At 38.0% G+C, this 14,511-nt stretch overlaps 1 protein-coding gene across 12 annotated transcripts in view; it reads right to left on the bottom strand.

Moving 5' to 3' along the window:
• METTL25 (methyltransferase like 25) overlaps positions 1–14,511 on the bottom strand; it is a 345,627-nt gene that overhangs the window by 208,945 nt on the left and 122,171 nt on the right. For 10 of the 12 annotated variants that reach the window (XR_007517292.1, XR_007517291.1, XM_049883967.1 and 7 more), the window contains exons 10-11: positions 1,644–1,718; positions 829–900 (exon numbers count right to left, since the gene is read on the bottom strand). Coding sequence is in view for 9 of the 12 variants with exons in the window: in XM_049883967.1 (XP_049739924.1) it covers positions 829–900; positions 1,644–1,718 (147 nt within the window). In the remaining 3 variants the exon portion in view is untranslated. Of the gene's footprint in view, positions 1–828; positions 901–1,643; positions 1,719–2,112; positions 4,035–14,511 lie in introns of those variants that run through there. The other 2 variants (XR_007517293.1, XM_049883975.1) reach the window with 2 other exon arrangements.

The raw sequence follows: 14,511 nt of genomic DNA, 5'->3' as shown, positions 1-14,511 counted from the left end.
GAAGAAAGTAAACTCTCAATACAATAAAGTAAAATTGTTAAAATGAAGGGTTTATAGTAGAAACATAAGGTAGTACCCACAAATGGGTTAAATTTAAACAGATCACAAAATTTTATTTTGACCACAGCTCAAATAGAAGCTGCTAAAAATGTCTTCCCTAAAAAAAAACCCAAAAAGACTATTTTTGCCATTAAACATAGATAAAACAAATAAGATTTACTGTGAAAAAACAGAAACAATCTTCATTAATTAGAAAGAAGTTTCTACACTGCAGAGCACATGTGCCCAAAATTTTAAAAGTGAATTACAAGGCAAATTCTTACAAAATGAAACGTATATATGATATCTTTAATGTCTGGCCTTTATTAATTTTAGTTGTACAATATCTCATGTATGGTGCTTTGTGTTCCCTGCCTACTGAATAGTAATGACCATATAATTAAAGGAACATAAATTTTATTATAATAGCTTTGCTGAAAACATCTGTTGTGCATATGTTTTTATATGTTTCAAAAGGGATGGAATGAATATTTAGAATTTGAAAACACAATAAGAAATATTATCTTGCTAGTTTTATGTGGAAGAACACTTAGAGATAAAAACCATTGCCATCGAGTCGATTCCAACTCATAGCGACCAGATAAAACAGAGTGGAACTGCCCCATAGGGTTTCCAAGGAACAGCTGGTGGATTTCAACTGCTGACCTTTTGGTTAGGAGTGGAGCTCTTAACCACTGTGGCACCAGGGCCCCATCTTAGAGTAAGTGGATCCATATTACTGAATTTAATAAAGATATTTGTTATTCATTTAAAAATAACATTGTTTACCTGCTCTTTTAGGTAGCAAAGTCGATCCAGAAGAATCAGCGTCTCTATACAAGGAGCCAGAACAACTTTCAACTAAAAAAAAGAATAGAATAGGATGGCAGTCACTTGAAAAAAAAAAAAAAAAGCATAAACAAAAAACCAAACCCACTACCGTGGAGTCGATTCTGACTCATAGCAACCCTAAAGGACAGAGTAGAACTGCTTTAGGATTTCCAAGAGGCACCTGGTGGATTTGAACTGCCAACCTTTTGGTTAGCAGCCTATAGCTCTTAACCGCTACACCACCAGGTTTTCCCCTAACACTTAAGTTTATGAAAATTATATCTAGGAAAGTTTATTTTAGGCCAAATCTCCACTATCCATTGTCCCTCTTCAGAAAATGAACATTGCCGAGATCAAAAGTTTTTTTTTTTAATAATAGCAAAAGGAAAAGAATGTCCTTTTAATGACTTTGAGGTATAATCCAACAAGCAATCATACATATGAGGATAGAAAGCTTTATTTAAAAAGACACTAAGAATGAAATTCATTAAAAGAAACGCTTATGAAATAACTGCATCAAGAACAATGTGCGTTCAAAGAACTCCGAAACTTCTTTCTATGAACTTATAATACACTTTAAGAGAAATACACTGTGTGTTCTCTTTATTACATTACTAACACCTAATATAGTTCTGAAATAGGAAATGCCCCCAAAACAGGTTGTCTACAGTAAGTGAATAACAACATAGATTGGCTAGCCCCACAAAATTGAATAGGGCCCTATTCAGGTCTGGGGACATATCCAATTGAATATATTTAATTCTGAGGTTTACCATATTAAAAGCTTCCAGCTCATTCATTCTAGGCTTGTACTTCTTGTAGTAGTCCATAATAATTTTTTCTGGCAGCTTCAAGATAAAAAAACAACAATAAATTTAACAAGAGTTAAAAATACTTATAATAATTTTTCCAATCAAAAGAAATTCCTAAAGTAAAATAAACATAACAATTTAAAATGACCTTAGGTTTCTGAAGAGCTCAAAAGATAATCATGAAGCAAGCTGAATAACTAAATTCTTTCTGCTCTGAGACAGGTTACTCAGCATATAAATTACATCATCAGTAGCACCCTAAATAGTGTTTAACAAGTAGCTATGGAATATTTACTGTCACTTGTTACATGCTTGGGGCACACAGTAGCAGCTTGATAAATATTTTCTGAACAAAATTTAAATTTAAAATGGTATATCTAAACCTACATATTCTAGAGAATAATTCAAAGGCAACATCAACACAGTAATGTCATATATTCATATTTAAGGTAATTTCTTCTAACATCCAGCTAACAAATCTAACAAAGAGCATTTTCTGTTTTTTTTCTTATGATGCATAGTATGCTGAACCCTATGCTTAGTAGGCCACTTTCTAGTTTGCTTACATATTTCAGCTCTTGCCAACTGAGCTTTATGCTTACTAAGTCAATTGATTTCTAAACTTATGCCAGTTATATTATTTTAATGATATAAATATTATATAACCAATGAAATATGCGTGAAACTCAAGAACCCTGAGTTGGAGCCGCATTTTTGTGCAGACTGAGCATTGTCTTTTAGATGATGCCTCCTGGATGTGTGAATTTTCTAAATTTTTCACAGGTTTGCCTTTATTTCTGTGAGGTAAGCCTCATCACTATGTTTCCCAGTTACTATGTTCTCATAGGAATGTACTTATCACAAGAATAAGCTATTCTTATTCTTGGATTTAGTCATACCGGCCATTTTTTACTTGATGCCATTCATTGTTTCTAGGTTATTACTGGCTTCCTGCTTTCCTACATTCTGAACTGTAAATAATGCCTTTGCAATAAGGAATGATCCACTGCAGTGGTACTTTTCAAGAGACTCAAACTTCTATAAGTTATTTTTACCCCACATTCAATCTTAGGGCCCAATCATTGCTTCCCCATGTAGCAAGTGAAATGCACTGCTGTGATCTCTTCCATAATATCAAAGGGCAGTTGTTTCTGCTTCTTAGCTGTTAGTACTTCCTCTGTTATAATGAAGAATACATGTTCCTGTTAGGTGCCATCGAGTTGGTTCTGACTCATAGCGACCCTATGTACAACAGAATGAAACACTGCCCAGTCCAGTGCCATCCTTACAATCGTTGTTATGCTTAAGTCCGCTGTTGCAGCCACTGTCTCAACACATCTCATTCAGGGTCTTCCTCTTCTTTGGTGACCCTATACTTTACCAAGCATGATGTCCTTCTCCAGGGACTGATCCCTCCTGACAACATGTCCAAAGTATGTGAGACATAGTCTCGCCATCCTTGCTTCTAAGGAGCATTTCGGTTGTATTTCTTCCAAGACAGATTTGTTCCTTCTTTTGGCAGTCCATGGTATGTTCAATATTCTTCTCCAACACCACAATTCAAAGGCGTTAATTCTTCTTTGATCTTCCTTATTCACTGCCCAGCTTTTGCATGCACAGAAAGTTACTGAAAACAGCATGGCTTGGGTCAGGTGCACCTTAGTCTTCAAGGTGATACCTTTGCTATTCAACACTTTAAAGAGGTCTTTTGCAGCAGATCTGCCTAATGCAATGTGTTCTTTGATTTCTTCACAGCTGCTTCCACGGGTGTTGACTATAGATCCAAGTAAAATGAAATCCTTGACAACTTCAATATTTTCCCTGTTTATAATGGTGTTGCTCATTGGTCCAGTTGTGAAGATTTTTGTTTTATGTTGTAGCGTAATCCATACTGAAGGCTGTGGTCTTTGATCTTCATCAGTAAGTGCTTCAAGTCCTCTTCATTTTCAGCAGTTAAGGTTGTGTCATCTGCATATCGCAGATATGCCCTGTTCTTCATACAGTCCCACTTCTTGGATTATTTGCTCAGCATATAGATTGAACAGGCATGGTGAAAGGTACAACCCTGACACACACCTTTCCTAACTTACTTTAAATCATGCAGTATCCCCTTGTTCTGTTTGAACAACTGCCTCTTGATCAATGTACAGATTCCTCTTGAGCAGAACTGAGTGTTCTGGAATTCCCATTTTTCACAGTGTTATTCATAATTTGTTATGACCCACACAGTCGAACGCCTTTGCATAGTCAATAAAACATAGGTAACATCTTTCTGGTATTCTCTGCTTTCAGCCAGGATCCATCTGATATCAGCAATGATACCCCTGGTTCCACATCCTCTTCTTAAGTATTCTATGGGAAAATATTAAATGATTCAGGATGCATCAAAAGAATATGGAAAGAATACACAGAGTCACTATACCAAAAAAAAAAACAAAAACAAAAAAACTGGTTGACATTCAACCTTTTCAGGAGGTACCATATAAGCAGGAACCAACAGTACTGAAGGAAGGAGTCCAAGCTGCACTGGAGGCATTGTGGAAAAACAAGGTTCCAGGAAGTGACGGAAAACCAAATGAGATGTTTCAACAAACGGATGCAGCACTGGAAGTACTCATTCATCTATGCTAAGAAACTTGGAAGAGAGCTACCTGGCCAACCTACTGGGAGAGATTCATATTTATGCCTATTCCCAAGAAAGGTGATCCTACTGAGTGTGGAAATTATCACACAATATCATTAATATCACATGCAAGTAAAATTTTGCTGAACATCATTCAAAAGTGGCTGCAGCAGTATATCAACAGGGAACTGCCAGAAGAGTACATAGTAGTGGCAATTTCCCTGAGATTCGGATTCCTTTAGTTTTATTTATTTGGTCTGTAAGTACTGATTTTAAAGTAATGAAGAATGCACTGTAGTGATAATTTTCCTGAGATTAAAAACAAAATAAAATAAACCCTTAGCTTTATTTATTTGGGCTGTAAGTACTACTTTGGCAGCAAGGAAGAATGCATTGAACCATATTTTGAAAAGTTTCATGAAAAATAATAAAAAGGCTAAGAAGAAGACAAGAATAAAATGTATGTGCAGTCATTGCCAGGTGCCTTTATGTTTTAACTCATGTTTTGCAAATTCTCAAGAAATAAAAACAAAATGAAACCAGGTTTTATCCATGACTCATATCGCCAGTATTTACTACGTCTAGGGTCTGCTGGGACATATGGGATTCTACATAATGGGTATCAAATCCGTAACTCACAATAAAAAATTCTGAACTGGTCATTTAATCAGCATGCCTTCCATTAGTGAAAACACATAGTATCAACAAAAATGCAAAGGAGAAAACAATTGGGTCTTGAAAGGATTTAAAGCCAATAAGATAGGGCCAACACCCTGGAGATAAAGGAAGACATCAGGACTGGGCTACTACCCAGTCCAGATCATACTTCAGCAAGGAGATGAATGAAAACTTACATATTGAAGGTACACACTGAATGGCAGCTCAATATTTAGGTCATGAATTCTATTGCTCGTTACTGCCTATTCCATAGATTTCAGAAAAAGGAATTAGTGGAGAACAAGGGGATACTGATTGGTTTAAAGTCAAGAAAGGTGTACATCAGGGTTGTATTCTTTCACCATACGTATTCAATCTGTATGCTGAGCAGGTAATACGAGAAGCTGGACTGTATGAAGAAGACCGGGGCATCAGGATTGGAGGAAGACTCATTAACAACCCGCGTTATGCAGATGACACAATCTTGCTTGCTGAAAGTGAAGAGGACTTGAAGCACTTACTGATGAAGATCAAAGACCACAGCCTTCAGTATGGATTACACCTCAACATAAAGAAAACAAAAATCCTCACAACTGGACCAATGAGCAACATCATGATAAATGGGGAAAAGATTGAAGTTGTCAAGGATTTCATTTTACTTGGATCCACAATCAACAGCCATGGAAGCAGTAGTCAAGAAATCAAAAGACTCATTGCACTGGGTAAATCTGCTGCAAAGCAGCTCTTTAAAGTGTTGAAGAGCAAAGATGTCACCCTGAAGACTAAGGTGCGCCTGACCCAAGCCATGGTATGTTCAATCACATCATATGCATGTGAAAGCTGGACAATGAATAAGGAAGGCGGAAGAATTGACACCTTTGAATTGTGGTGTTGGCGAAGAACATTGAATATACCATGGACTGCCAAAAGAACGAACAAATCTCTCTTAGAAGAAGTACAATCAGAATGCTCCTTAGAAGCAAGGATGGCGAGACTGTGTCTTACATACTTTGGACATGTTGTCAGGAGGGATGAGTCCCTGGAGAAGGACATCATGCTTGGCAGAGTACAGGGTCAGCGGAAAAGAGGAAGACCCTCAATGAGGTGGATTGACATAGTGGCTGCAACAATGAGCTCAAGCATAACAACGATTGTGAGGATGGCTCAGGACAAGGCAGTGCTTCGTTCTGCTGTGCATAGGGTCGCTATGAGTCAGAACTGACTCAATGGCACCTAACAACAACAACAAGCTTAATATGTAAGTTTTCATTTATCTCCTTGCCCTATCTTAGTAGGCTGTGGCTTGAATTCAGAGGGATAAGTGACACTAAATGAGTAGACGTCACGCTCAAGTTCTTCAGGTTTTTTTTTTTTCTTTCAATTTTCTTGTAATTTTTGAGTTATTTTAACTACTATATAGCCTGTTTGACAGTACATGACTTAGTATTCAACATCTTTCATATCAACTTCCTCCTATCTGCAAAAATTTCAACAATTAAAGTTCCGGATATAACTACTACTTCTTTAACTCTTCAGTAAGATTCATCACTCCTTGGATTTCTTCTCCCTTTATTTCAAACTTTAATTCATCAATCTGCTTTAGAAGTACATTAATTTTGTCTCTTAGGAAACCTGAATTTCCTCTTTATTCTTCCTCATAGACTTAATTGTTTGCCTGATGACTGCTAGTTTTCAAAGAGTGCCAAACAAGCATTTTTCTTGTGCTCAACTTCTGTTAAAAAATGACGTAAATATGTCAGAAAGAAGGAAGAGTTCTAGAGTTAGACAACTTGGGTTTGAATCCTCGCTCCTGGGTGTGAATACTTGTTCCTTGATTTTCTAGACTTTGGCTTTAGAAAATCCCCTCAACCTATGCCTCAATTTCCTCATCTATAAAATGAAGATAACAGTACTTATTCCACAAGGTCATCCTGAGTATTGAGTATGAAAATGTAAATGAAGCTTTTAGCACAGTACCTTGCAAAAAGCAAATGTTCAGTAAACATTAACTTTTCTCATAATGCTTTAAAAAAAAAAACTTAATTTTTTTAGAACAGTTTTAGATTTACAGAAATTGTGAAGATAGTACAGAAAGTTTCTATGTACTCTGAACCTAGTTTCCCCTATTATGAACATATCACATTAGTATGGTACAATTAATGAACTAATACTGATACATTATTGTAACTAAAGCCCATACTTTACTCAAATTTCCTTAGTGTTTTCCTCATGTCCTTTTTCTGTTCCAGGATCCCATCTAGGATATCACATTACATTTTAGTTGTCAGGTCTCATTAGGCCCCCCTTGGCCCTTACAGTCATACTTTCCTTGTTTTATTAAAAATAAACTTTGTTTCATCAAAACTTGACAATTCTGAAGAGTACTGGTCAGATATTTTGTAGAATGTCCCCCTATTGGGATTTGTCTGACGTTTTTCTCATTGTTCAACTAGGGTTATGCGGTTTTGGGCGGAAGAACACAGAGGTGAAGTGAAACTCTCATCATATCATATCAAAGGTACATACTATCAACATGACTTATCACTGTTGATGCTCAACTTGGTCACCTGGCTCAGACAGTGTTTGTCAGATTTTTCCACTGTAAAATTATGAAAGGGTGAAAAAAGAGTAACTGTTAAGTCCCAGAATGCCTTCAAACCTTAAGCCCCATCTTAATGTGTTCCTACCCAATAACTACTCGAGGAAAGGGTCACGGCAACAACTTATGCACAGATCCTCACGTAGGTGCACATCTCCCTTCATCTACTCCTTTGTCACCTTATTGGACTTAGGGTATTTGTGGCGTATGACAGGGCTGGTGCTAGCCCATATGGTGCCTTTCTGAGAACTGGAAAAAGAGACCCTTTTTCCTTCAGATGAATGCAATCCTGGGCCAGAAGCACCCTTTGAAATCTGCTCAGCTCTTTTACTTCTTCCATTCACTTTAGCTATCTATGTTCCAGAGCAAGTTGCAGAGTCTCTGTTGCCATCCATTTTACTCTTTTCTTTCCTTCCTGTCTTTTTAATGACCTTTTGCTTTCTTCATCTATGATGTCCTTGATGTCATCCCATGACAACTGGTCTTTGGTCATTTGTGTTTAATGCATCAAATCTATTCTTGAGATGATCTCTAAATTCAGGTGGGATATATTCCAGGTTACACTTTGGCTCTAATAGATTGTTTTAATTTTCTTCACCTTCAACTTGAACTTGCATATGAACAATCGATGGTCTGTTCTGCAGTCGGGCCCTTGCCTTGTTCTGGCCAATGATATTGAGCTTTTCTATCATCTCTTTCCACATATACAATCAATTTGATTCCTGTGTATTCCATTGGGTGAGGTCCACGTGTAGTCACTGTTATTAACAAAAGCTATCTGCAATGAATAAGTCGTTCGACTTGTAAAATTCTATCACATGATCTCTGGCATCATTTTTATAACCAATGTCAGATTTTCCAATCACATTCCAATCACCAGTAATTATCAATGCACCTAGATTGCATGTTTGACGAATTTCAGACTGCAGAAGTTGGTAAAAATCTTCAATTTTCTATCTTTGGCCTTAGTGGTTGGTATGTAAATTTGAATAATAGTCGTATTAACTGGTCTTCTTTGTAGGCATATGGATATTATCCTATCACTGACAACACTGTACTTCAAGACAGATCTTGAAATGTTCTTTTTGATGATGAATGCAATGTCCTTCCTCTTCAATTTGTCATTCCCAGGACAGTAGACCATTTGATTATCCAATCAAAATGGCCAATAGAAGTACATTTCAGCTCACTAATACCTGTTGTTGTTGTTCTTAGGTGCCATTGAGTCAGTTCCGACTCATAGCCACCCTATGCACAACAGAATGAAACACTGCCTTGTCCTGAGCCATCCTTACAATTGTTGCTATACTTGAGCTCATTGTTGCAGCCACTGTGACAACCCACCGCATTAAGGGTCTTCCTCTTTTCTGCTGACCCTGTACTCTGCCAAGCATGATGTCCTTCTCCAGGGACTGATCCCTCCTGACAACACGTCCAAAATATTTAAGACACAGTCTTGCCATCCTTGCTTCTAAGGAGCATTCTGGCCATACTTCTAAGAGAGATTTGTTCGTTCTTTTGGCAGTCCGTGGTATATTCAATATTCTTCGCCAACACACAATTCAAAGGTGTCAACTCTTCCGCCTTCCTTATTCATTGTCCAGCTTTCACATACATATGATGCGATTGAACATACCATGGCTTGGGTCAGGCACACCTTAGTCTTCAAGGTGACATCTTTGCTCTTCAACACTTTGAAGAGGTCCTTTGCAGCAGATTTACCCAATGCAATGAGTCTCTTGATTTCTTGACTGCTGCTTCCATGGCTGTTGATTGTGGATCCAAGTAAAACGAAATCCTTGACAACTTCAATCACTTCTCTGTTTATCATGATGTTGCTCATTGGTCCAGTTGTGGGGACTTTTGTTTTCTTTATGTTGAGGTGCAATCCATACTGAAGGCTGTGCTCTTCGATCTTCATTAGTAAGTGCTTGGAATCCTCTTCACGTCCAGCAAGCAAGGTGGTGTCATCTGCATAACGCAGGGTGTTAATGAGTCTTCCTCCAATCCCGACACCCCGGTCTTCTTCATATAGTCCAGTTTCTTGTATTACCTGCTCAGCATACAGATTGAATAGGTATGCTGAAAGAATACAACCCTGACAAACACCTTTCCTGATTTTAAACCAATCAGTATGCTCCTGTTCTGTCTGGACAACTGCCTCTTGATCTATGTAAAGGTTCCTCATGAGCAGAATTAAGTGTTCTGGAATTCCCATTCTTTGCAATGTTATCCATAATTTGTTATGACCCACACAGTCGAATGCCTTTGCATAGTCAATAAAAGCACAGGTAAACATCCTCTGGTATTCTCTGCTTTCAGCCAGGATTCATCTGACAACAACAGTGATATCCCTGGTGGCATGTCCTCTTCTGAAACCGGTCTGAGTTTCTGGCAGTTCCCTGTGGATATACTGCTGCAGCCGTTTCTGAATGATCTTCAGCAAAATTTTGCTCACGTGTGATATTAATGATATTGTTCTATAATTTCCACATTCCGTTGGATCACCTTTCTTGGGAATAGGCATAAATATGGATCTCTTCCAGTCAGTTGCCCAGGGAGCTGTCTTCCATATTTCTTGGCACAGACAAGTGAGCACCTCCAGCGATGCATTTGTTTGTTGAAATATCTCAATTGATATTCCATCAATTCCTGGAGCCCTGTTTTTCACCAATACCTTCAGAGCAGCTTGGATTTCTTCCTTCAGTACCATCGGTTCCTGATCATATGCCGCGTCTTGAAATGGTTGAGTATCAATTAATTCTTTTTGGTATAATGACTCTGTGTATTCCTTCCATCTTCTTTTGATGCTTCCTGCATCGTTTAGTATTTTCCGCATAGAATCCTTCACTATAGCAACTCAAGGCTTGGAATTTTTCTTCAGTTCTTTCAGTTTGAGAAACGCCGAGCGTGTTCTTCCTTTTGGTTTTCCATCTCCAGCTCTTTGCACATGCCATTATAATACTTTGTCTTCTCGAGAGGCCCTTTGAAATCTTCTGTTCAGTTCTTTTACTTCATCAATTCTTCCTTTTGCTTTAGCTGCTCGATGTTCAAGAGAAAAGTTTCAGAGTCTCCTCTGACATCCATCTTGGTCTTTTCTTTCTTTCCTGTCTTTTCAATGACCTCTTGCTTTTTTCATGTATGATGTCCTTGATGTCATTCCACAACTCCCCTGATCTTCGGTCACTAGTGTTCAGTGCTTCGAACCTATTCTTCGGATGGTCTCTAAATTCAGAGGGGATGTACTCAAGGTCATATTTTGGCTCTCGTGGACTTGCTTTGATTTTCTTCAGTTTCAGCTTGAACTTGCATATGAGCAATTGATGGTCTGTTCCACAGTCAGCCCCTGGCCTTGTTCTGATCAATGATATTGAGCTTTTCCATTGTCTCTTTCCACAGATGTAGTCAGTTTGATTTCTATGTGTTCCATCTGGCGAGGTCCATGTGTATAGTCACTGTTTATGTTGGTGAAAGAAGGTATTTGCAACGAAGAAGTCATCGGTCTTGCAAAATTCTATCATTCGATTTCTGGCAGTGTTTCTATCACCAAGGCCGTATTTTCCAACTACCGATCCTTCTTCGTTTCCAACTTTCGCATTCCAATCACCAGTAATTATCAATGCATCTTGACTGCATGTTTGATCAGTTTCAGACTGCAGCAGCCATCTGAAAAATCTTCTATTTCTTCATCTTTGGCCCTAGTGGTTGGTGCATAAATTTGAATAATAGTCATATTAACTGGTCTTCCTTGTAGGTGTCACTAATACCTAGGGTATCGATTTTTATGCATTCCATTTCTTTCTTGACAACTTTGATTTAGCTAGATTCCTATTTCGTACATTCCATGCTCTAATTATTAATGGATGTTTGTAGCTGTTTCTTCACATTTTCAGTTGTGCTACATCACATCAGTAAATGAAGGTTCCAAAAGCTTTATTGCATTCATGTCGTAAAGATCGACATTACTTTCAGGAGACAGCTTTTTCCCAGTCATCTTTTGAGTGCCTGTCAACCTGAGGGGCTCATCTTCCAGCAGTATATGAGACAATGTTCCACTGCTGTCTATAAGGTTTTCATTGGTCAACTGTTTCTAGAAGTAGACCACCAGGTCCTTCTTCCTAGTCTGTCTTAGTCTGGAAGCTCCACTGAAACCTGTCCATAATGCATGACCCTGCTAGTATTTGAAGTATCAGTGGCATAGATTCTGGGAAGATGCTGGGAGCTGTGCATGTCTCTTAAAAAAAAAAAAAAAAATTTTTTTTTTTTGTCTCTTAGTGTCATTTAATTTGGAATAATTCTTCTACCCTTGTCTTTCTTGACACTGACATATTTTGAAAAGACCACAACAACTGTCCAAGTGTATCCTCATGAGTCCATTCAAGGTACATATGGTTGGCAGGAATATTACATAAGTGATGTTGCCTCCCTCTCAGTTGTTCACCTCACCAGGCAGATGATGTTACTTTGTTCCATTATTGGTGATGCTAACTCTGATTACTTGGTTATGGAGGTGCCCAACAGGTTTATCAACTTTTGAAATTAATAAATTCTGTGGGGAGACACTTTGAGACCTGTAAATATCCTGTTCCCCAACCATCTTTCACCCAATGACTTTAGCATCCACTGAGGATTCTTCTCAGATTCAATTATTACCATGGTGGTTGCATAAAGTAGTAAGAACTTATTTATGGGAACAATACACATGCTTTCCTCATATCAAATATGAAAACGTATCAGGAATTCACTGTTTCTTTAAGTTTAGAGGAACTCATCCAACCCAGGTTATTTCTGGATACTCACATTACCACACAGTAAGAGCTTACGGCTCCTTTTATTTGTTGTTGGCCTTCCTGTAGAAAAATTTCGGCTCTCCCACCTGTATTTAAAACGTCCCTTTATAATGATTAAAAAACCAAAACCAAACCCATTGCCATCAAGTCAATTCTGGCTCATAGTGACCCTGTAGAAAACAGAGTAGAACTGCTCCATAGGGCTTCCAAGGCAGTAATCTTTACAGAAGCAGACTACCACATCTTTCTCCCGCTGAGCAGTTGGTGGGTTTGAACCATCAACTTTTTGGTTAGTAGCTGAGTGCTTAACCACTGCACCACCAGTGCTCTGCATTATTATGATTAAAAAAAATTATTATGATTAGTCCTGATTAATCCCTGATTTCCCAAAGATCAGCTTACTTGGCCTCTCCACATGTGCCCACTCCTTCAGCCCATCTCTCACTACTGCCTTCCCTGCTGCTTTATGCTCTAATAATGCTGAGTCTAGAATCATGTTTCTCACATCTCTATAATTTTACATTAGGTATTCACCACACCCCCAAATCAACTCCTTGCTCCCCATCCTTATTCTTCAAAGGAACTTTATATAGTTTGTGAAATCTTGTCTGATTTTTATAAGTACAATAAATCACTCCTTTCTCTATGCTACCACCACACTTTTTATAAGTCTATTGCTGTAGGTTCATGCTATATTATAATTACTTGTTTTTTTTGTTTTGGAACTGACTCAACAGCAATGGGTTTTTTATGGGTGTTTTCTTTTTCAGATGTTATGTTTCAATTATCTCCTGAGTTTACACCATTCTTGGCACGTGGGAAATTCCTAAAAAGAAATGTTTGTTGATGAATAATGGAAAGTCTTTGGTCTCAAATATATATATATATTTTTGTCACGCCAAAAACCAAACCCAAATCCGATGCCTTTGAGTTGATTTCAACCCATAGCAACTCTATAGGGCAGAGCAGAACTGTCCCGTAGGGTTTCCAAGGAGCAGCTGGTGGATTTGAGCTGCCAACCTTTTGGTTAGCAGCCGTAGCACTTAACCACTTAACCACTGCACTACCAAGGCTCCTGTTTTGTCCCATTCAGAAAAACACCCTTAGAATAATCCTCTTTCTCTTTCCACTAAGGTTCTACCTTAGTAGTCTTCAACCTTGCCCATTCAACAGTAGCAGAATAACAGAGGCTAATAATCAACCCTGGAAATGAAGGGGCACTGCCCCCTCCAGCTGTTTCTTTTTTAACTTCCACAGATGATTATGATCAGCAGCCAAGATTAAGGGTTCTTAACTACCTAATGACCTCATTCTGAACTTGTTGTTAGGTGCCAAGTCTATTTCTACTCATAGTGACCCCATGTGACAGAGCAGAACTGCCCCATAGAGTTTTCTAGTCTGTAATCTTTGTGAGAGCAGACAGCCAGATCTTTTCCCTGTGGAGCCACTGGACAGGCTTAAACCACCAATCTTTTGGTTAGCAGTCAAGCATTTAACCTTAGCAGTCAAGCCTTTAACCTGTACCACATTCTTAACTACCAGGCAGAAATAACTGTAGGAACAAAACTTTCCTCTGTGTCACAGATTCAAAAACAATCCAGTACAGAAACACCTATGAGAAAGAAACCAAGTAAAATCTCATTTCATTATAATTACTTTTTATTTTAAAGGCCTATTTTTTTCTCCTTTTTCCTAAAGTAGCCTCACTACAGCGGCTGCCCCACTCTTTATCAAATCACCAGTTTTATTGCCTCATGTTACTTCTCAATATCTGAAATCAACTTATTTATTTATTTATTTGTTGTAGGTGTACTCTCATTTAGAAGATAAGCTTCTTTTATTTTTTCCTTTTTATGGACAACCTATAGACAGCTCATTCTTTGTCTAGCAAACAATTCCAGTTCAGATGCATTTAAAATCTTACGGATGTGTGGTATGTGTGTGCGCACACATGCAGTATATGTATCAAGGAACAAGACAAAAAAATAGAAGAGTAACATGAATTGATAAAAGAAGATAAAGTGCTGTGGACCATGAAGAAAACATGGTAAGTTAAAGACAATTCTGGAGGTTATCTGAAAATTGGTGAGATGCCAAAGTTTGGGTCAGAAGATAAAGTTTGAGAATATCTGATCTTTTTTAGGTTTAGGTAAAATTAAT

Source organism: Elephas maximus, chromosome 4, assembly GCF_024166365.1.
Source record: "Elephas maximus indicus isolate mEleMax1 chromosome 4, mEleMax1 primary haplotype, whole genome shotgun sequence".
Taxonomy (NCBI): Eukaryota; Metazoa; Chordata; class Mammalia; order Proboscidea; family Elephantidae; genus Elephas; species Elephas maximus.
The sequence above is the reverse complement of the archived record's forward strand: the minus strand, read 5'-3'. Positions and strand labels throughout refer to the sequence as shown.